Source organism: Drosophila arizonae, chromosome 4 (assembly GCF_054131065.1).
Source record: "Drosophila arizonae isolate 15081-1271.41 chromosome 4, UAZ_ARI_1.0, whole genome shotgun sequence".
Taxonomy (NCBI): domain Eukaryota; kingdom Metazoa; phylum Arthropoda; class Insecta; order Diptera; family Drosophilidae; genus Drosophila; species Drosophila arizonae.
The window spans coordinates 27,466,278-27,490,845 of NC_142924.1; the positions used below are offsets into that span (position 1 = coordinate 27,466,278).

The window sequence follows — 24,568 nt, forward strand, 5'->3', positions numbered from 1 at the left end:
AAGCCTGCTGCGTTTCGTCGTGAAATCGAGAATACTGGTCTCGGAATTGAGGTTGAAGAAGAGACAGATTCAGAAGAGTTAGAAATTGCAGCGATGCAAAAGGCACATTCCAACTGGACATGCTGGAACTGTGAAGAAAAGGGACATGTCTGGGAAAATTGCCTGAGGGATCGTAGAGTCTTTTGTTATGGTTGTGGCACACCACAGGTATACAAGCCACATTGCAAAATTTGTATACGTAGGTTAGCGGAAAACCAGCAGAAGGGGACATCCCCTAAAAATCGGATGCCCGCGAATTAAGAGACCCAATCCGCAACAATTTTGCGCCGGCGTTGCAATCTTTTTCTCCCCTACAATGACAAGCTATCTAAATATCTTGAAATACGAAAAAGGATTTTCAATGAACCAAATTCGGTTATGAGTAAACGTAGTGCAAGGTTGAGAAAATACTATAAAGAAATGAAAAGTAGTCGTAGATTAGTAATCTCAAATATATTTAGTAATCAAAAAGATATGCGCAGTTAAGCGAAAGTATCTTTTTTGAATTTTCATGAATCAGGTTTACTAGATACTGGTGCAAATATCAGTTGCATTGGCGCTACTCTAGCGAAAAATGACTTTTCAAAAAGTCCTTGTTTTAAGTTGCTCAAATCTTTTGTAAAAACTGCAGGTGGTGAAAATCAAGCAGTCATAGGAGTTTTGAGTGTTGTCATGCAATATAAAGCAATATCAAAACCCATGAAATTGTATGTTATCCCCAACATTAAACAGAATTTAATTCTAGGCCATGACTTTTGGAAAACATTTGCCCTTGCTCCAAATATTATCAGTGCTGTAGAAGCAGACCTCGATGTTGTTGACGAAGATGTTGAAGGTAAATATCCACTAACAAGCCTTCAGTTACAACAGCTCAATGCAGTTAAGCAGTTGTTTCCCAATGCTGCAGAAAAGTTAGGTTGCACTTCACTTATCAAACATCACCAAAAAACCAAACAAAGTTCGTCTCTGCTTAGATGCCCGAAAGCTGAACGCGGTGACCAAAAAGGACGCATATCCATTGCCTAGTATAGATGGAATCTTTTCGAGATTGCCAAAAGCTAACATTATCTCCAAACTTGATTTAAAAGACGCCTATTGGCAAATCGAACTGACGGATGACTCAAAGCCACTGAAAGCGTTCACAGTACCAGGAAGACCACTATATCAATTCAAGGTTATGCCGTTTGGTCTGTGCAATGCGCCATCAACAATGTAGTGTAGGCTAATAGATGAAATCATCCCTCCTGATTTACGCAACTGTGTTTTTTGATATTTAGATGATCTATGCATTGTATCGGAAGATTTTAATTCGCACATCTCCGTGCTAGTACGAATTACAGAGCAATTCCGGAAAGCCAATGTCACCCTAAATATTGAGAAGAGCCATTTTGCAGTCACAAAAGTTAAGTATCTTGGTTACGTAATTGACAAGACAGGCATATGTACAGACCCTGCTAAAATCTCTTGCATACAAAACTGGCCACCTCCGAAAAACTTAAAGCAAGTGAGTGGCTTTTTAGGTATATGTGGGTGGTATCGCTGTTTTATAAAAAACTTTTCGGACCTAGCTTGTCCCATAATTGAAGTTTTATCTTCTAAAAAAAAGTTTAACTGGACTCCAGAAGCCCAAACTGCGATGGCAAAACTAAAAGCTGTGTTAACATCGTCTCCAGTTTTGCAAAATCCAAAGTTTGATCAAAAATTCTTTTTGCATTGTGACGCTAGTGATTTTGGAATAGGTACAGTGTTAGTACAACTTTCTGAAGATAATGAAGAAAAACTAGTAGCATTCATGTCTAAAAAACTCAGTCGATCTCAGCGTAACTATAGTGTTACAGAGCGTGAATGTCTTGCAGTTATTATAGCTATAGAAAAGTTTCGTTGCTATTTAGAGTTGCAGGAGTTTGAAGTCATTACTGACCACTCCAGTCTCTTGTGGCTGATGCGATAACAACATGTTTCTGGACGATTAGCTAGATGGATTTTTCGTTTGCAACAGTATAAGTTCACTATGTCACATTGTAAGGGAAAAGATCACATTGTGCACGATGCTTTATCGCGATTGCATGATTGCAATGAAATCGCTTCTTTAGACATGAGTCCTATCATCAATTTAGAATCAGAGGCATTTCAGTCTGACGATTACAACCAATTGAAGGCTAATCTAGAGCAAAATAGTTCACGTTTTCCAGATATCAAAATTTTGGATCATAAAATCTATATCCGAACTGAAAACTCGACCGGAGATGAAGTTCAAGATAAGTTTTTGTGGAAACTATGGGTGCCAGAGCCACTTAAAGGCGAGGTATTAAAGCAAGCCCATGATAATGTAACTTCAGCACATTCAGGTATACAAAAAACAATCGAGAAATTGCGAAAAAATCTTTTTTGACCTGGGTTAGCAAAGGATGTCCACGATTATATCAAAAATTGTTCGGTATGCAAACAATCCAAAGCCCCGAATTATACTCTCCGTCCTCCAATGGGAGCTCAAAGTCCGACTTATCGACCTTTTTAGAGGTTGTATATAGATTTATTAGGGCCATGTTTCCGGAGCAAAAGTGGGCATGTGGGACTTTTAATAGTATTAGATCATTTCAGTAAATTTCATTGGCTTTGGCCTTTGAACAAAATTGACGTCGTCTGTTATTCAAGAGTTTCTAATAAAACATATATTCCATTGTTTTGGCGTTCCAGAGACAATAGTAAGCGATAATGGACCGCAGTTCAAGTCCAATGAATTTAATGCTTTCTTAACGGAACTGGGAATACCTCATATATATATGGCTTTATACTCTCCTCAGAGCAATGCCGCTGAGCGAGTTAACCGCTCTCTGTTAGCTGCTATTCGGTCGTACCTCGAAAGTGACCAGACTTATTGGGATCAACATATTTCTAGTATCTCATGCGCCTTACGATCAGCTTTGCATCAATCCATAGGATGCTCCCCTTATAGAGCTTTATTTGGGTTGGATATGATCACTCATGGCTCTGACTATAAGTTGATAAAGCAATTAACATTGCTTGAAGAACCATTAGTACCACTCTCTCGATCCGATAACTTATCCCTAATTCGTAAAGATATACAGGGCAACATAAAACAAGCTTATGAACGAAATGTTTAACAGTATAATTTGCGTTCTAAGCCTGTTACATTTAGGGAAGGGCAGGAAGTGTATCGCCGAAATTTCGCACTTAGCAAATTCGCTCACAATTATAATGCGAAATTGGAACCCCAATTTTTGAAATGTAGAGTGAAAAAGAAACTGGGAAATAGTTTTTATCTTTTAGAGAATTTGCAAGGTCAAGAGATAGGTACCTTTCATGCCAAAGACATCAAGAAATAGACATCCGAACATATTCCCGCTAATATTTCGTCTAACGGTGGTATATTATCGAATGGTGTAATGGTCGCAAGCCAAAAAAAAAAAAAAAAAAAAAAAAAAAAATAGAGGTTATATAAAAATAACAAATGAATTATTTTCAAAAAGTACGCGCGTTTTCAAAAGCTTTGATAGGTACACCGAACCTTTTCATTGCTTGCAGAGCTGCATTGAGAGCTTTCGGTGGGTTCCGAAAAAGTTGTCGCGCACGCGCATCAGCTGATCTTGTCACGCTGCGCGAATTCAGCAGCGACAATTATCAGTGCAGCCATAAAACCTTAAAGCTTTCATCTGCATAAAGCTATATAAGCATCAAAATGCAAAATTTAGTTCTTTTCAAAAAATAACCCCACGTGCGACTTAAATATATTTCTAGATATATTTAACACATACATGTGTATATATGGTGAGGAATTAGTGCGCGGCAATAATTAATAAAAGGTATGCAGATTTATTAACTTGTGGCATATTAGCTATGATATAAAGCAAACCTTGTTCTTCTATAGCCCAGCAAAAAATTTTTCGTTGCGCCCGTGTCAAATTTGGGCACGGCAAAAAAATCTAAGGCCTGCCCTAGACACGGGCTCTTAATATTTTTTGGCCCATTTTCAACCATTTTTTAAAATTAAATTAGTAAGACCATTTTTCTTTATGTTTATATCTATTTGTTTGCAAATTTAAGTAATTGAATTCTTGATTCGACTTAAATTATAAAATAATTAAAACAATGAAATAAAATGAACAAATAAATACATTAGTAGATAATTAAACAAAATTTATTAATATATATAATATATTTATTATAGGTATGCACGTATTTATGTATATGAACGTACGTATTTGCTGTGCGTTTATATACACATACATGTTGCTCCACAAAGCGACCCTCGGACTGGAAAGGGGGTCAAAGTCCTGTTTGAGGCGGTCTCTTTCGCTCCTACAGATTCAGCAATAAGTTCGCGACGCACGCACGACGATCATCGGTGACCGTTAGCCGAGGTGCCGTTCGGGCCGGGTGATAGCAGTGGACGTTTTCACTCGCATGGCAACAACGGTACTTCGGCCAATGGGAGGCTGCCACGCGATTTGGCGGGAAAGTGGCGTCACCCAGATCACTCCACTTTACCGTTTTTATGGGCACGAGCGGCAGAAAGGCCCCGCTCCAGAGCCGAACAGGCCCCGTTACCACACGAAGCAGGGCCTGTGGCTGGGGTGTAAAAGGCCAGTAGTCAGTAGGCTTAATAACAGTGACAGTTTTCGGTCCTGCTCTCATATTATACAATAGTATAGAATTAAATAAACAAATGTAGTCAGTCAGTCTACGGCACAGCCTCAGGCGAACCTGACTATTCATAAAAAAAGCACATTTGATAAAAATAATACGCGTGCGTACAGAAGCTAAATATCTCCAAAGATCAGGTATTTGTTTGTCTCAAACATAAATTTGTGTAAGTCTATATATATAAAAGAGAGTTGTGTAAAAGTGCTCCAACACTTATAACTTGATATGTGCTGGACCAATTTTTATACCCTGAACCCATTTTCAATGGGAAATCAGGGTATAATGGTTTTGTTGAAATGTATGTAACAGGGAGAAGGAGGCATGGCAGACCCCACAAAGTATATATATTCTTGATCAGGGTGACGAGCTGAGTTGATTTGGCCCTGTCCGTCTGTCCGTCTGTCTGTCCGTCCGTCTGTCCGTCCGTCCGTATGTATGAACGCGTCGATTTCAGAAGATATAAGAGCTAAAAACTTCAAATTTTTTTTTAAAATGTCCGTAATTACAGCGCGCATATCAAGTTTATCATTAAAATTCGATAACTCATCCCGATCTTTTTTTAGCGATAAAAAACCTTATCGAAAACCAGTTATAAAATTATATCTTCTAAACCTTTATTGCTAGAGTCTCCAAATTTTTGATGTATGCTTACATGCAATTTATACAATTTCGGTTTTTGTTAAAATTTACCCCCCACCCTTAAATTCACCCCCTCACCCTCACTTTTGTAAAAAGCGTATTTCAAATACTAGAGACTTGTGCTTTGGCAATTACATGCATATTCATGTTATAATCATAATCTGAAAGTTTCATGAAGATAGTACGTCCATAAAAAAAGTTATTAAACAATTAAATTCTCATAGTAAGCGCACACTGCAGCCCATGCGTTTTTATGCGTGGGTGCTTGTGTGTATGTGTTTTGTGTATGTGTGTGTATGTGTCTGTGTATGTGTGTGTGTATGTGTATGTGTTTGTGTATGCGTTTGTGTATGTATGCGTGTATGTGTGTGTATGTGTGTCTGTATGCGTGTGTGTATGTATGCCTGTGTGTGCGTACGTGCCTGTGTGTGTGTGTGCGTGTTTCTTGTGTAAGCTGAAAGACGCGAAAAATTATTGATATATCTATTGCTCCACGGGTTCAGGGGATCTCGTAGTCGAGCAGTCTCGACTAGAGCTTTCTTGCTTGTCATGGTTTTTGATTTGTTGGATTTGTCTCCGCCACGAGTAGGTCAGTAGATCTTTAAAATACTGAAAAAATTTGACGAATACTTGAAAAACGCGTTTTTTTCCCTAAAGATTCAAATTTCCATTTATACTCAGTAGCCTTGACAACAGTGACAGTTTCGGTCCTGTATAGAAGTAAATAAACAAATGTCTACGGCACAGCCTCGAGCAGACCTGACTCTTCTTACTGCGTAAGGTAGAAGTTTACCTCGCCGTGTTTACGGTTGACCCATGGTTCAAGCTCCGGGATGAGCTTGTGCGTCTACCACCCTTTAGCTGAGCTATTCCACTTTCTTTGCCATCGTGCAATGCTGTTCGCCCTGATAGCGTTGAGTTGCACAGGCGCGTGCGAATTCCGCTCCAGGGCTTCGGCGACCAAGTATTCCAATGGTACCATACCAGCTATGACGAGGGCCGCGTCATCGGAGATAGTCCTGAAAGCGCAGCTGACTCTGATTGCGCTCAGTCTGTAGATCGCGCAAATGCCCCGGCTGTAGCTCAGCGTTGCCATCGCTCTTACCCATATTGGCGCAGCATAGAGGATGACGGACCTAATGACGCTCATTAGAAAGAAACGTCGTTGCTGTTTAGGTCGCCGCGTGTTAAGCATAATTCTAGAGAGAGCTCTACAAGAATCAACTGCCTTTTTATGCACATACTCTAAGTGCTCGCGGAAAGTTTATCGCCCTCTTTGACGCAATTGTAACGCTGCCGATTTTTATATTGGCAGTTTCCACTCTTTTGCAACTGCTGACTAGGACAACTTCAGTTTTGTGTGCCGCTAGCTCGAGCCCAGCTCCAGTCAACCAGCTTCGTATGCGATTGATACTTTCGCTGCACATATCCTCTGTATCTTTTAGTTCCTTTCCTATGGCTACGACAGCTACAGCATCAGCAAAGCCAATGGTGTGCGCACCTGCTGGTAGTTCCAAGCGCAGTACGCCGTCGTACATGATATTCCATAGGAGAGGCCCCAGCACAGAGCCTTGGGGTACTCCAGCTGACACTGTATGAGTTTGGGGACCCTCACTCGTATTGTATACCAGTGCTCTTCCTATGAAGTAACTCTTTATTGTTTCCTTGAGATATTTAGGGATATTATATTGTGACAGCGCATTCAGTATCATATCCCAACTAGCTGTATTGAAGGCATTCTTTACATCCAGGGTCGCAATAATGCAGTACTGCTTCGTCCCATGCTTCCATCTTGTGCCATGGATGGCGGAAGTGGACAGTCCAACAACTTTGTTTAGCGCATCCGTTGTTGACCGGGCCTTCCGGAATCCAAATTGATTTGGTGACAGGCCTCCGGCGCTAGTAATCGCAGTCTCCAGTCTAGAGCAGATCAATTTCTCAAACATGTTTCCCATGGTGTCTAAGAGACAGATAGCCGTGTTGGTTCTAAGACCCCGGAGAGTTACTATGATTTCTTCCTCTGTGACTAAAACAATTTCAGTGTTCGTTGAGCCTGATCAGCAGACTCGGACCCAGGGGCATGAATGGAGCTTAATCTTTCTGGAAAGAGTGTTTCCACAATCGAGTTAAGCTCCAGACGATCCGTCGGCTGCACCTGTCTACCTGCGTATAGTCTTTTAACTACTATCTTATATGCCCTGCCCCAAGGTTCATATTCGGCTGAGTCGCACAACTCTAAAAAGCATTCTCTTTTGCTTGCCCGAATGGCCCTCTTCAGCTGTCTTCTAGCTGCCTGGTAAGCTAATTGTTTCTCAAAAAACGTAGACCTACCGCGAGCCCGTTGCTAGCTTCTTCTCGCCTGGATGCATTTGCGACGAATGTCACCTATTTGTGCATTCCACCAATATGTAAGCTCTTGTTGTCGCATGAACTGCTTGCGGCGTAACATGCTGCCAATTACCAATTACCATTACCAATTGTGCCCAGAGACTGAATGGCCTCTGAAAAGACCGCGGGATAAAAAGTATCTAGCCGATACGACTCCCTCCACAAGGTTGACGCCCTGGCAGGTGGCTCACCTATTGTGAATAGAAGTGCCGTATGATCGCTGCCCGTATAGCTATCGCAATGGCTTCATGTTGCTCCCCGAAAGAGGGATGAAGTGACAAAAGTAATGTCGATAACAGATCCGTATCCCGCCCGACTGAAGGTGTACTCGTGGCCAGTGTTGAGCAGTGCAACATCTAGTGTCGCGAAGATTTCCAGTAGGATACGACCTCTGGCATTTGTTTTGAGGCTACCCCATTCTAACACCCAGGAGTTAAAATCTCCAGCTATAATGGCCTTCCGACCCCTAGCATCCTCGGCAAGCTCGTCGAGCACCGTCGTGAATTCACTGAGCTGCATGCTGGGGGCCAGATAGCAACTGTAAAGCCATAAGTTACCATATCGGCCGCGTACGAACCCATTGAATGACTTAACATTCGAAAGTACGTTCGCTGAGTTGCTGCATACCCACAACGCAGCTTTGCCATTAACGTCTGTTGACCATGTCCTAGGGCAGCTGGTTATACAGTGGTGGGGCTCACTGAGAAAAGTTACGTCTATACATTTTTCCCTAATGGTCTGCTCTAGAAGATCTTGGGCAGCAATACAATGATTTAAGTTAAGCTGCAAGAACCTTAACATTTCAATACAATGATTTAAGTTAAGCTTCAAGAACCTTAACATTTCATTTTACGAGCAGCTTCACGGTAGGATGGGCACTTGAAGCTGCCTGCTGAATGGTCCGTCTGCTTTTCACCTTTCCGGATGCAGAGGCTACATTTTGGTGGCATGGTGCATGCTTTTGCACTGTGACCCATCTCTCCACACCTGAAACAGGCGCCCTTTAGGTCACAGTCGCTGCGACAGTTTGCTGCCATATGACCGTAATCGAGGCACTTGAAACAGCGTTTAGGCTGCTCCACGGCTCGGATACGGCAAACTACCCATCCTATTCTAATTTTGGACAGCTCGAGCAGAGTTTTGGCTTTCCCAATTGGAAGAGCAACCGTAGCTCTTTGCTGTCCACCAAAAGCTGGCCGAAGCGATTTGATAGCCTCAATGGGGAGTGAGCTATCCTTCAACTCCACCCTAATTGCCTCCAAGATCTCCTCTTTGCTTGCTAACTCATCTAGGTCCCGAATCTCAATTTGAGCCGATTCGATAAGTGTTTTAACTACCGCTCGGTCACCCAAGGCTTTGCCTACAGCTTCGTGCAGAGACTCAGCTCTATGCTCCGGCTTCCTACTAAGTAGCAACAAAAGGTCCCCCTTAGCTGTCTTCCTAATACCTTGGACGTCGCCGCTCAGATGCTTTAAATTTGGGTCGCTCTTCACTACGCGAAGCATGTACGCATAGTTGCAACCACCTACACCTGAAACCGCGATGGCGTCACTTCTGGAACGTTTTTTCAGCGGCTTGCGTCCCTTAACAACCGTCCAGCTGTTCGAACTCGTCTGTCGACCTGCCTGGTTGGTTTTATCGGCTGCAGCGCGTAGAGCCATTGGATTTGCTGCGCTTTTGTTGTGCCTCGGCTTTTTCGAGGGAGTTTTTCTCTGCTCAGTGGCAACTTCCCTCGACCGCTTGGGCGTATTACTACCTGCTGTAGCACTAACGCTCGCTGTTTTAGCCTTCTCAGCTACTTTCTTGAGCAACGTGGTCTGCACCTCGCAGTCTTTGACCGGTCGGTTGCAGAACGCTTCGGCCGTCTTGTGGAGACTGACCAGCCTAGCCAGCTCCTCTCTCATTAGTGCATTTATATGCCGCTGCCCCCCAAATAGGGCAGACAAACCCTCTAGCGTAACTCCTATTTGAGCTAACGCTTCTTTTAAAGACTTGGGTGCCTGGCACTCAGCGGCATTGCCCTCTGTTGTTGCTGCGGCGATCGCTGCAACGAGGAACGGCGCGCGAAAGCTTGCAGCTCCTCCTCCATCATGGCCTCCATATTACTCCGACTACCACGGCGTGAAGCCTGTAGTGGGCACTGCCTACTAATATAATTTGAGTTTAGAGACCGCAGTAACTTAAACTCAACTACAGCGAGAGCCCGAAAGTATGCACTACTTTTAATACCTGCTACCTCACACCAGCAGCTAGGTTGCTGTCTTTGCTGAGACTTAGCAACTCACCAAAGTTAGTGAGCAGCTGATTGTCCGCTGCAATTTCCAGCACTACTAACAGCTGTTAGAGTGAATGCACCTGATTTTTTATTATTTGCACAAATGTGACGCCTAATGTGACAAATCTTTTCGCGCTTAAAAAAAGAAAGGGTAAGAGGAAAGTCCTGACGCCAAAAACAGTGACGCTATTGCCCCCTCTCTTGCACCACCGGATTGTACCACTGGGGTACTCCACGTTGTCTACAGTTCTTTCCACTTTCACAGGGAAAAACACAGATCAAGCTATTGTCCACGATGGATCACGATGACGTCGACCGTACTCCACGAAAACGCAACTCGAACTCCTTTGTGTATGTGTGTGTGTGTATGCGTTTTGTGTGAGTATGCGTGTGTGTGTGTCTGTATGTGTGTGTGTGTATGTGTGTCTGTATGCGTGTGTGTATGTATGCCTGTGTATGCGTACGTGCGTGCGTGTGTGGGTGTGTGTGTGTGTGCGTGTTTCTTGTGTAAGCTGAAAGACGCAAAAAATTATTGAAATATCTATTGCTCCAAGGGTTCAGGGGATCTCGTAGTCGAGCAGTCACGACTAGAGCTTTCTTACTTGTATTAACTTTATATACATTTCATTCTGTTTGCTTTTGGTACACAAAAAAAGTTATCACTCTTAATTTAGTAGAGAGTAGCTGTAAGAGTCGTAAACCTATTAGGGGTTCTAAAATACAATTTTTACTGTATTTGTTTCAGGTGAGGAAACTGCCAAGAAGGTTTGTTCGGTGAATTATTACGCATATTGTTTGACGATTCGTGAAAATTCTGACAATTATCTATATTAATATTTTTTTGTATTGCATTACGTTCACAGAAGCCTAAATTAGTTCAGCTAAAAGTTAACACATTACTTACTGATTTTGATAAAAAAAAAAAAACTTTGACAGCTCCGAAATTAAAGAACTTTTAGGGAAAATAACGTATTTTCAACTATTCCTACATTTTTCAAGCGCAGTCGTTGCTTACTGCGCAGTTAGCAGAGCGCGTTCTAATACGTGCGTGTGTATGTATGTGTGCCGAAAAGAAGTGCAGACTGATTAGAATATTAGATTCAGTGTTTAAAAAACTGCGAACAGTTTTCGCAGTTCTGTTATTGCTAGAACTGTTGCTGCGAGCATTTTCGACAGTCGCAGTCGCAGCAAAAGCAAAAAGAATTCTTGATCAGTAGCGCAGCGCTTCGAACTGCGTTCACTGGCGACAGTCGCAGTCGCAGCTAGAGCAAAAACTGTCGACTGCCGAACAGCACAGCAGACAGCTTCCACAGTTTTTACTTTGCTTTGTTTTCGTAACTTTTGTGACTGTAATTGCCGAAGTCACTTGCGGCATACTTTGTAGCAATTAAACAGATCGTAGGCGTAGTCTTGTATTAATGTGCATCCGAGCAACAGCAAAAATGTCGCGTAATAAACAATGTGATGTTTGGAAGTATTTTAATACCAATGAGGAAGGGGACTTTGCTACATGTAAAACATGCAAAAGCAAACTTAAAACCAATCGAATTTCCAAGTTAAAAGCTCATGTTATCAATGTACATCATTTGAAAACGACTCCTCCTTCCGAACTGTCGGAAAACTCTTCTATTTGTTCGTCGTCTATAATTATACGAAAAAAAAAATTAAACTTGAAATGAACAAAAAGCAACTAATAAGGTCATCATTGGGCTCGCTACGGAGGACTCCATACCGTTCAATGTGTTAAATTCTGACAATATGCGAAATATTTTAAACCCAGTTTGTGACGGCTTCAAGGCAACCGACGGAAAATCAAATCAAAAATAAAAAAATAAAAAATCACCATTATAAACTATATTAACTATTTGTTAAAATGATAATTTTCATTCATTTCGTTCATGGCGCACAAAGCAAAGCAAAAAATGTGGAAGCTGTCTGCTGTGCTGTTCGGCAGTCGACAGTTTTTGCTCTAGCTGCGACTGCGACTGTCGCCAGTGAACGCAGTTCGAAGCGCTGCGCTACTGATCAAGAATTCTTTTTGCTTTTGCTGCGACTGCGACTTTCGAAAATGCTCGCAGCAACAGAACTGCGAAAACTGTTGGCTGCAGAAGCACAGCACAGACAAAATTTTACGACTGTTGCTGCTGTGACTGTCAGCTTTTCAAACACTGATCAGATTAGACGGTTCAGGGTATATCCTAGTCGAGCAGTCTCGACTAGAGTCTTCTTACTTGTTTTAACTACTGTTGTTCGAAGCGCCGGCGATATTTATTTTAGATATTTTGACATGAACATGCTATTTGGCTTGGGTGCGAGTTCAAATCCCGCGGAAAACTCGTTTTTGTAAATTGCAAATTTTTGGTATTTTAGTTTTTATATTTTCTTATTATATTTTCTTAATTTTATAAAAATGTTTCCTTCCGTGTTATCAATGCCTATTAGGCCTATTTACAAAAACATAAATAGATGGCTGACGCATATAAATGCCGCAATATGGACATTAAAAATGCCGATTGCTACGCCCTTAGTTACCGTAGACTTCTCATTTTTTCGTCAGCTCTTAGAACGAGCAACCAGTAACCTAAATGCAAAATTTGAATTCTTACGCTCAATAAATGTGAAAATTACAGGGTATTTTTCGATATGCAACGCCCCTAAAGAGGCTTAAAAATTATTTTTGGGGCATCGATAGAGGAGGCTACTAGCAACTCAACTATCCAAATTTGAAATTTATAGCTATTGTACTGTAGGAAACATGAGCGGACATATATCTACCATAGCTCATTGGACTTGGGTGGTCAACCCGCGTATATATACCAAATTTCAGATCTCTAGCATCAATAGTGCCTAAAATATAGCAGAAGTCGAAAAATCACTATAACTTCATGTCACGCTCCTAGTAGGCGTAGATATATAATTTTTCACCCATTAAAACATCAGCTTACGTGCAAAATTTCAGCATTGCAATTTCAGCAATTGCACAAGAAGGGAATGGTGTATTTTTATGGTAAGTAGAAAGACGCAAAGGATTATTAAAATATCAGTTTCTCGTAAGGTTCAGGGGATCTCGTAGTCGAGCATTCTCTCTACTTCTAGAGCTTTCTTACTTGTTATACCCTGAACCCATTGAAGATGGGAAATCAAGGTACAATGCTTTGGAGCTGAGTCAATTTAGTCCTGTCCGTCTGCCTGTCTGTCCCTCCGTCAGTTCCTCCGTATATATGCGTCGATCTCAGAAGATTTAATACACTGACCAGAGAACACAAAGACTAGACATGTAGTATAAAGTTTTTCAACACCGAAAAATCTGTCTACTAGGGCCTATCAATTTCGTATTTGCTCGGCTCATCTACTTTTAGGTTCGGGCTACGAAAATATACGAAAGCACAATCATTTCGCTTCATGCGATCGACCGAGACGGTCAGATGTTGAACAAAAGATGCCTCTATGCTCACTTTCCTCTCTCGCTCTCTCTGCTCTCTCAAATATGTATATGTATGTAAGTATGTGAGCACAAGCAGCAGCTCACGAAAATTTAAATTTGTTTGCGTTAGACTGCCGTTTCTTCCCTTCTTTGTGAAGAGTATTCCGAACTCTTCAACCGTTTGCCGAGCTCGTAAAAAATATTTGCGTCTTCGTTATTATTTGTGGGAAAGGTATGAAAGCGTTGGTGCGCATAATGAAAATGTTTTCACGACGTGCATGCACACACACACTTACAGTATGCTGCATGTACTATGAACATTTGTATGTCTGTGTGCGAAGCTCTTGCTGCCTGTAGCATTTTTAAAGCCCAGCATTTGCATTTGGTCGATCTTGTGAAGTGCTCACATACATATGTATGTATGTACATTTGATTGTGTTGTCGCATAGGATGGGATATAACTTGGGATATAACTTGTAGAAGAAGCATTTGTATACCCCCGTGCCTTTACATGTGCGTGTGTGTATGTGTTTGTTTGTATGCATGGGAGATGAACATTGGCGTGTGCCATATATGTGCCATATGCCGCTACACTGGCTTTTCTTTGCTATATGGCGTCATAACAATAATGTGATTTCGTTTTAACACTGATCAAAGAACACATAGATGAGAAATGTAGAACAAACTTTTTCACCACCGAAAAAATGTGCATTAGATACTACTTAACTTCGTATTTACTCGTCTCAGTCTCTTGAGGCTCGAGCAGTGAACATATTGCATGACAAAGTCAGTGCGCTGCAAGCGCTCAAACGATTTGGTCCCATTCTTATATGCCTATGCGCTATTTGTCCTACTCTCTCTTTCTCTTTCTCGCACTCTATCTCTCTCTTTGGTCTCTCAAATCACCGAACTCAGCAGCGCACAAAAATTAAAATTTGCTCGCGAAATACGCTGATGCGCATGAAGAATATGATTTCGCGACGGTCATGCACACACACACTTGCAGTCTCTTCACCATGTATTAGCATTTGTTGCCTGTGCACCAAATGGGTGCCTGGCTCTTTCAATGCTGAAATATAAATATGCATATATGTATTTGTGTATACACTAATATACATACACAAAAACATATACACACGCATCATACATACATACATACATATACATACATACATCGGCTGCAGTGCTGGCTTACTAAGGGAACTTAATTGTTCAATAACTTCTTTTGTGGATGTAGTTTCTTCATGAAACTTTCAGATTACGATTATATCATGGATATGTATGTATTTGCCAAAGCACAAGTCCTAGTATTTAATACGCCTTTAATAAATGTGAAGGTGAGGGGTGAATTAGAGGTGGGGGTAATTTTGACAAAAACCGAAATTGTATAAAATGCATATAAGTATACATAACAAATTTGGAGACTCTAGCTTTAAAGATGTAGGTGACATAATTAGTGGTTTTCGATAACGTTTTTAATCGATAGCAAAATAACGCGGCAATTTATCGATATTTAAAGCAAAACTTGATATGCGCGTGCTATACACGGACCTAGGAAAAAAATTTCAAGTCCCTAGCTTTTATATCTTCTGAGATCGACGCGTTCAAACATACGGATAGACGGACAGACAGAGCCAAATCGACTCAGCTCGTCGCCCTGATCAAGAATATATATACTTTGTGGGGTCTGCCACGCCTGCTTCTGCCTGTTACATACTTTTAACAAAACCATTATACCCTGATTTCCCATTTTCAATGGGTTCAGGGTATAACAAGTAAAAGTTATAGTCGAGACTGCTCAACTACGAGATCCCCTGAACCCTTGGAGCAATAACTATTTCAATCATTTTTCGCGTCTTTCAGCTTACACAAGAAACACGCACACACAGGCATACATACACACACGCATACACACACCCATACACACACATACACAAACACACACATAAGCACCCACGCATAAACACGCATTGGCTGCAGTGTGCGCTTACTATGAGAACTTAATTGTTTAATAACTTTTTTTTGTGGACATACGATCTTCATGAAACTTTCACATTATGATTATAACATGGATATGCATGTATTTGCCAAAGCACAAGTCTCTAGTATTTGAAATACGCTTTTTACAAAAGTGAGGGTGAGGGGGTGAATTTAAGGGTGGGGAGTAAATTTTAACAAAAACCGAAATTTCATAAATTGCATATAATCATACATTAAAAATTTGGAGACTAGCAATAAAGGTGTAGGCGATATAATTTTAAAACTGGTTTTCGATTAGTTTTTTTATCGATAAAAAGAGATCAGGATGAGTTATCGATTTTTAATGATAAACTTGATATCCGCGCTGTAATTACGGAAATTTTTAAGCTCTTATATCTTCGGAAATCGACGCGTTCAAACATACGGACAGACGGACAGACAGACGGACAGGGCCAAAAAAATGGTTTCAGGGTATAAAAATGGAGGTTTCTAGCTCTTATATCTTCTAAAATCGACGCGTTCAAACGTACGGACAGATGAACGGACGGCCAGAAGGACAGACAGACGGACAGGGCAAAATCAACTCAGCTCGTTGCCCTGATCAGGAATATATATACTTTGTGTAAACACGTGTAGACATTAACGCAATATATTGTACGAAATAGCTATGCAAAAGTTTGCATGCAAAACAAAAATTGATTGAAGCAAGTAATTTACATGTGTTGTATCGTGTGTACCTAGCTTTAGAGATATAGTTTCTGTTTCCAATGAATCATTTCTACTCATTGCGTAGAAGATACAGATTTTTCTTGTTTGTTATCCCCGCTATATTCGTAGATGTATCCACCATATATTTTTTATCTTGAGTACCGAACACATATATACAATTAAAATTTTAATTATTTAATATTTTAACAAGCACGTTGCAATCGGGCGTTACCGACTGCGGAATACTCATTCACATCTCATCAGCAATTTAGTAGCTAAGCTTCGTTCTAATGCTGTAGAAAATGCTGTTTTTCCGATTGACCACGCCCCTACTGAGCGTAGACTCCTAACTTTTGGTCAGTTCTTAGAAAGAGCTAACGGTAGAGGAGAGTTATTAGTAACTTAACTATCTAAATTTTATGCTTTTATTTTTTATTATATTTTAGGAGATTACTCTTTTGCGGTTTGCCACGCCTACTGTGGGCGGACATTTATCCGAAAAAGCTTTTTGGTCTTGGGTGGTCAGCGTGAGTATATATATGTATAAAATATGTATAAAATTTGAGGTCTCTACCATCAATAGTGTCCAAAATATAGCAGAATTTAAAAAATCACTATATCTTCAGGTCCGATTTGACACGCCCCTAGTGGCGTAGATATACAATTTATCTTTATTGAATTAAAACATCATCTTACGTGCAAAATTTCAGCTTTCTAGGTTTATAACTTTAGGAGATACTGTTTTGTCCGATTTGCCACGCTCCCAATGGCGGATATATCTGCCGTTTCTTCCCTTCTTTGTGAAGAGTATTCCGAACTCTTCAACCGTTTGCCGAGCTCGTAAAAAATATTTGCGTCTTCGTTATTATTTGTGGGAAAGGTATGAAAGCGTTGGTGCGCATAATGAAAATGTTTTCACGACGTGCATGCACACACACACTTACAGTATGCTGCATGTACTATGAACATTTGTATGTCTGTGTGCGAAGCTCTTGCTGCCTGTAGCATTTTTAAAGCCCAGCATTTGCATTTGGTCGATCTTGTGAAGTGCTCACATACATATGTATGTATGTACATTTGATTGTGTTGTCGCATAGGATGGGATATAACTTGGGATATAACTTGTAGAAGAAGCATTTGTATACCCCCGTGCCTTTACATGTGCGTGTGTGTATGTGTTTGTTTGTATGCATGGGAGATGAACATTGGCGTGTGCCATATATGTGCCATATGCCGCTACACTGGCTTTTCTTTGCTATATGGCGTCATAACAATAATGTGATTTCGTTTTAACACTGATCAAAGAACACATAGATGAGAAATGTAGAACAAACTTTTTCACCACCGAAAAAATGTGCATTAGATACTACTTAACTTCGTATTTACTCGGCTCAGTCTCTTGAGGCTCGAGCAGTGAACATATTGCATGACAAAGTCAGTGCGCTGCAAGCGCTCAAACGATTTGGTCCCATTCTTATATGCCTATGCGCTATTTGTCCTACTCTCTCTTTCTCTTTCTCGCACTCTATCTCTCTCTTTGGTCTCTCAAATCACCGAACTCAGCAGCGCACAAAAATTAAAATTTGCTCGCGAAATACGCTGATGCGCATGAAGAATATGATTTCGCGACGGTCATGCACACACACACTTGCAGTCTCTTCACCATGTATTAGCATTTGTTGCCTGTGCACCAAATGGGTGCCTGGCTCTTTCAATGCTGAAATATAAATATGCATATATGTATTTGTGTATACACTAATATACATACACAAAAACATATACACACGCATCATACATACATACATACATATACATACATACATCGGCTGCAGTGCTGGCTTACTAAGGGAACTTAATTGTTCAATAACTTTTTTTGTGGATGTAGTTTCTTCATGAAACTTTCAGATTACGATTATATCATGGATATGTATGTATTTGCCAAAGCACAAGTCCTAGTATTTAATACGCCTTTAATAAATGTGAAGGTGAGGGGTGAATTAGAGGTGGGGGTAATTTTGACAAAAACCGAAATTGTATAAAATGCATATAAGTATACATAACAAATTTGGAGACTCTAGCATTAAAGATGTAGGTGACATAATTAGTGGTTTTCGATAACGTTTTTAATCGATAGCAAAATAACGCGGCAATTTATCGATATTTAAAGCAAAACTCGATATGCGCGTGCTATACACGGACCTAGCTTTTATATCTTCTGAGATCGACGCGTTCAAACATACGGATAGACGGACAGACAGAGCCAAATCGACTCAGCTCGTCGCCCTGATCAAGAATATATATACTTTGTGGGGTCTGCCACGCCTGCTTCTGCCTGTTACATACTTTTAACAAAACCATTATACCCTGATTTCCCATTTTCAATGGGTTCAGGGTATAACAAGTAAAAGTTATAGTCGAGACTGCTCAACTACGAGATCCCCTGAACCCTTGGAGCAATAACTATTTCAATCATTTTTCGCGTCTTTCAGCTTACACAAGAAACACGCACACACAGGCATACATACACACACGCATACACACACCCATACACACACATACACAAACACACACATAAGCACCCACGCATAAACACGCATTGGCTGCAGTGTGCGCTTACTATGAGAACTTAATTGTTTAATAACTTTTTTTTGTGGACATACGATCTTCATGAAACTTTCACATTATGATTATAACATGGATATGCATGTATTTGCCAAAGCACAAGTCTCTAGTATTTGAAATACGCTTTTTACAAAAGTGAGGGTGAGGGGGTGAATTTAAGGGTGGGGAGTAAATTTTAACAAAAACCGAAATTTCATAAATTGCATATAATCATACATTAAAAATTTGGAGACTAGCAATAAAGGTGTAGGAGATATAATTTTAAAACTGGTTTTCGATTAGTTTTTTTATCGATAAAAAGAGATCAGGATGAGTTATCGATTTTTAATGATAAACTTGATATCCGCGCTGTAATTACGGAAATTTTTAAGCTCTTATATATTCGGAAATCGACGCGTTCAAACATACGGACAGACGGACAGACAGACGGACAGGGCCAAAAAAATGGTTTCAGGGTATAAAAATGGAGGTTTCTAGCTCTTATATCTTCTAAAATCGACGCGTTCAAACGTACGGACAGATGAACGGACGGCCAGAAGGACAGACAGACGGACAGGGCAAAATCAACTCAGCTCGTTGCCCTGATCAGGAATATATATACTTTGTGTAAACACGTGTAGACATTAACGCAATATATTGTACGAAATAGCTATGCAAAAGTTTGCATGCAAAACAAAAATTGATTGAAGCAAGTAATTTACATGTGTTGTATCGTGTGTACCTAGCTTTAGAGATATAGTTTCTGTTTCCAATGAATCATTTCTACTCATTGCGTAGAAGATACAGATTTTTCTTGTTTGTTATCCCCGCTATATTCGTAGATGTATCCACCATATATTTTTTATCTTGAGTACCGAACACATATATACAATTAAAATTTTAATTATTTAATATTTTAACAAGCACGTTGCAATCGGGCGTTACCGACTGCGGAATACTCATTCACATCTCATCAGCAATTTAGTAGCTAAGCTTCGTTCTAATGCTGTAGAAAATGCTGTTTTTCCGATTGACCACGACCCTACTGAGCGTAGACTCCTAACTTTTGGTCAGTTCTTAGAAAGAGATAACGGTGGAGGAGAGTTATTAGTAACTTAACTATCTAAATTTTATGCTTTTATTTTTATACCCTGAACCCATTTTCAATGGGAAATCAGGGTATAATGGTTTTGTTGAAATGTATGTAACAGGCAGAAGGAGGCGTGGCAGACCCCACAAAGTATATATATTCTTGATCAGCGCGACGAGCTGAGTTGATTTGGCCCTGTCCGTCTGTCTGTCCGTCTGTCCGTCCGTCCGTCTGTCCGTCTGTCCGTATGTATGAACGCGTCGATTTCAGAAGATATACGAGCTAGAGACTTCAACTTTTTTTTTTAAATGTCCGTAATTACAGCGCGCATATCAAGTTTATCATTAAAAATCGATAACTCATCCCGATCTTTTTTTATCGATAAAAAACCTTATCGAAACCCAGTTATAAAATTATATCTTCTACACCTTTATTGCTAGAGTCTCCAAATTTTTAATGTATGCTTACATGCAATTTATACAATTTCGGTTTTTGTTAAAATTTACCCCCCACTGTTAAATTCACCCCCTCACCATCACTTTTGTAAAAAGCGTATTTCAAATACTAGAGACTTGTGCTTTGGCAATTACATGCATATCCATGTTATAATCATAATCTGAAAGTTTCATGAAGATCGTACGTCCATAAAAAAAGTTATTAAACAATTAAGTTCTCATAGTAAGCGCACACTGCAGCCCATGCGTGTTTATGCTTGTGTGTGTATATGTATGTAATTGTTTGTGTATGTGTGTGTGTGTGTGTGTGTGTATGTATGCCTGTGCGTGCGTGCGTGCGTGTGTGTGTGTGTGTGTGTGTGTGTGTGTGTGTGTGCGTGTTTCTTGTGTAAGCTGAAAGACTCGGAAAATTATTGAAATAGCTATTACTCCAAGGGTTCAGGGGATCTCGTAGTTGAGCAGTCTCGACTATAACTTTTACTTGTTATACCCTGAACCCATTGAAAATGGGAAATCAGGGTATAATGGTTTTGTTAAAAGTATGTAACAGGCAGAAGCAGGCGTGGCAGACCCCACAAAGTATATATATTCTTGATCAGGGCGACGAGCTGAGTCGATTTGGCTCTGTCTGTCCGTCTATCCGTATGTTTGAACGCGTCGATCTCAGAAGATATAAAAGCTAGGTCCGTGTATAGCACGCGCATATCGAGTTTTGCTTTAAATATCGATAAATTGCCGCGTTATTTTGCTATCGAATAAAAACGTTATCGAAAACCACTAATTATGTCACCTACATCTTTAAAGCTAGAGTCTCCAAATTTGTTATGTATACTTATATGCATTTTATACAATTTCGGTTTTTGTCAAAATTACCCCCACCTCTAATTCACCCCTCACCTTCACATTTATTAAAGGCGTATTAAATACTAGGACTTGTGCTTTGGCAAATACATACATATCCATGATATAATCGTAATCTGAAAGTTTCATGAAGAAACTACATCCACAAAAAAAGTTATTGAACAATTAAGTTCCCTTAGTAAGCCAGCACTGCAGCCGATGTATGTATGTATATGTATGTATGTATGTATGATGCGTGTGTATATGTTTTTGTGTATGTATATTAGTGTATACACAAATACATATATGCATATTTATATTTCAGCATTGAAAGAGCCAGGCACCCATTTGGTGCACAGGCAACAAATGCTAATACATGGTCAAGAGACTGCAAGTGTGTGTGCATGACCGTCGCGAAATCATATTCTTCATGCGCATCAGCGTATTTCGCGAGCAAATTTTAATTTTTGTGCGCTGCTGAGTTCGGTGATTTGAGAGACCAAAGAGAGAGATAGAGTGCGAGAAAGAGAAAGAGAGAGTAGGACAAATAGCGCATAGGCATATAAGAATGGGACCAAATCGTTTGAGCGCTTGCAGCGCACTGACTTTGTCATGCAATATGTTCACTGCTCGAGCCTCAAGAGACTGAGCCGAGTAAATACGAAGTTAAGTAGTATCTAATGCACATTTTTTCGGTGGTGAAAAAGTTTGTTCTACATTTCTCATCTATGTGTTCTTTGATCAGTGTTAAAACGAAATCACATTATTGTTATGACGCCATATAGCAAAGAAAAGCCAGTGTAGCGGCATATGGCACATATATGGCACACGCCAATGTTCATCTCCCATGCATACAAACAAACACATACACACACGCACATGTAAAGGCACGGGGGTATACAAATGCTTCTTCTACAAGTTATATCCCAAGTTATATCCCATCCTATGCGACAACACAATCAAATGTACATACATACATATGTATGTGAGCACTTCACAAGATCGACCAAATGCAAATGCTGGGCTTTAAAAATGCTACAGGCAGCAAGAGCTTCGCACACAGACATACAAATGTTCATAGTACATGCAGCATACTGTAAGTGTGTGTGTGCATGCACGTCGTGAAAACATTTTCATTATGCGCACCAACGCTTTCATACCTTTCCCACAAATAATAACGAAGACGCAAATATTTTTTACGAGCTCGGCAAACGGTTGAAGAGTTCGGAATACTCTTCACAAAGAAGGGAAGAAACGGCAGTCTAACGCAAACAAATTTAAATTTTCGTGAGCTGCTGCTTGTGCTCACATACTTACATACATATACATATTTGAGAGAGCAGAGAGAGCGAGAGAGGAAAGTGAGCATAGAGGCATCTTTTGTTCAACATCTGACCGTCTCGGTCGATCGCATGAAGCGAAATGATTGTGCTTTCGTATATTTTCGTAGCCCGAACCTAAAAGTAGATGAGCCGAGCAAATACGAAATTGATAGGCCCTAGTAGACAGATTTTTCGGTGTTGAAAAACTTTATACTACATGTCTAGTCTTTGTGTTCTCTGGTCAGTGTATTAAATCTTCTGAGATCGACGCATATATACGGAGGAACTGACGGAGGGACAGGACTAAATTGACTCAGCTCCAAAGCATTGTACCTTGATTTCCCATTTTCAATGGGTTCAGGGTATAACAAGTAAAAGTTATAGTCGAGACTGCTCAACTACGAGATCCCCTGAGCCCTTGGAGCAATAACTATTTCAATAATTTTTCGCGTCTTTCAGCTTACACAAGAAACACGCACACACAGGCATACATACACACACGCATACACACACCCATACACACACATACACAAACACACACATAAGCACCCACGCATAAACACGCATTGGCTGCAGTGTGCGCTTACTATGAGAACTTAATTGTTTAATAACTTTTTTTTGTGGACATACGATCTTCATGAAACTTTCACATTATGATTATAACATGGATATGCATGTATTTGCCAAAGCACAAGTCTCTAGTATTTGAAATACGCTTTTTACAAAAGTGAGGGTGAGGGGGTGAATTTAAGGGTGGGGAGTAAATTTTAACAAAAACCGAAATTTCATAAATTGCATATAATCATACATTAAAAATTTGGAGACTAGCAATAAAGGTGTAGGAGATATAATTTTAAAACTGGTTTTCGATTAGTTTTTTTATCGATAAAAAGAGATCAGGATGAGTTATCGATTTTTAATGATAAACTTGATATCCGCGCTGTAATTACGGAAATTTTTAAGCTCTTATATATTCGGAAATCGACGCGTTCAAACATACGGACAGACGGACAGACAGACGGACAGGGCCAAAAAAATGGTTTCAGGGTATAAAAATGGAGGTTTCTAGCTCTTATATCTTCTAAAATCGACGCGTTCAAACGTACGGACAGATGAACGGACGGCCAGAAGGACAGACAGACGGACAGGGCAAAATCAACTCAGCTCGTTGCCCTGATCAGGAATATATATACTTTGTGTAAACACGTGTAGACATTAACGCAATATATTGTACGAAATAGCTATGCAAAAGTTTGCATGCAAAACAAAAATTGATTGAAGCAAGTAATTTACATGTGTTGTATCGTGTGTACCTAGCTTTAGAGATATAGTTTCTGTTTCCAATGAATCATTTCTACTCATTGCGTAGAAGATACAGATTTTTCTTGTTTGTTATCCCCGCTATATTCGTAGATGTATCCACCATATATTTTTTATCTTGAGTACCGAACACATATATACAATTAAAATTTTAATTATTTAATATTTTAACAAGCACGTTGCAATCGGGCGTTACCGACTGCGGAATACTCATTCACATCTCATCAGCAATTTAGTAGCTAAGCTTCGTTCTAATGCTGTAGAAAATGCTGTTTTTCCGATTGACCACGACCCTACTGAGCGTAGACTCCTAACTTTTGGTCAGTTCTTAGAAAGAGATAACGGTGGAGGAGAGTTATTAGTAACTTAACTATCTAAATTTTATGCTTTTATTTTTATACCCTGAACCCATTTTCAATGGGAAATCAGGGTATAATGGTTTTGTTGAAATGTATGTAACAGGCAGAAGGAGGCGTGGCAGACCCCACAAAGTATATATATTCTTGATCAGCGCGACGAGCTGAGTTGATTTGGCCCTGTCCGTCTGTCTGTCCGTCTGTCCGTCCGTCCGTCTGTCCGTCTGTCCGTATGTATGAACGCGTCGATTTCAGAAGATATACGAGCTAGAGACTTCAACTTTTTTTTTTAAATGTCCGTAATTACAGCGCGCATATCAAGTTTATCATTAAAAATCGATAACTCATCCCGATCTTTTTTTATCGATAAAAAACCTTATCGAAACCCAGTTATAAAATTATATCTTCTACACCTTTATTGCTAGAGTCTCCAAATTTTTAATGTATGCTTACATGCAATTTATAC

The 24,568-nt window shown here is 40.1% G+C and overlaps 1 protein-coding gene across 7 annotated transcripts in view; it reads right to left on the reverse strand.

Moving 5' to 3' along the window:
• The window catches only part of Pka-C3 (Protein kinase, cAMP-dependent, catalytic subunit 3), a 124,191-nt gene that overhangs the window by 72,957 nt on the left and 26,666 nt on the right, over positions 1 to 24,568 (reverse strand). Inside the window, exon 1 of one of the 7 annotated variants that reach the window (XM_089468399.1) lies at positions 3,359 to 3,413. The exons of the other annotated variants lie outside the window; for them this stretch is intronic. Coding sequence (XP_089324525.1) covers positions 3,359 to 3,398 — 40 coding nt within the window. The 5' untranslated portion in view covers positions 3,399 to 3,413. Of the gene's footprint in view, positions 1 to 3,358; positions 3,414 to 24,568 lie in introns of those variants that run through there. 7 annotated transcript variants of the gene reach the window in all.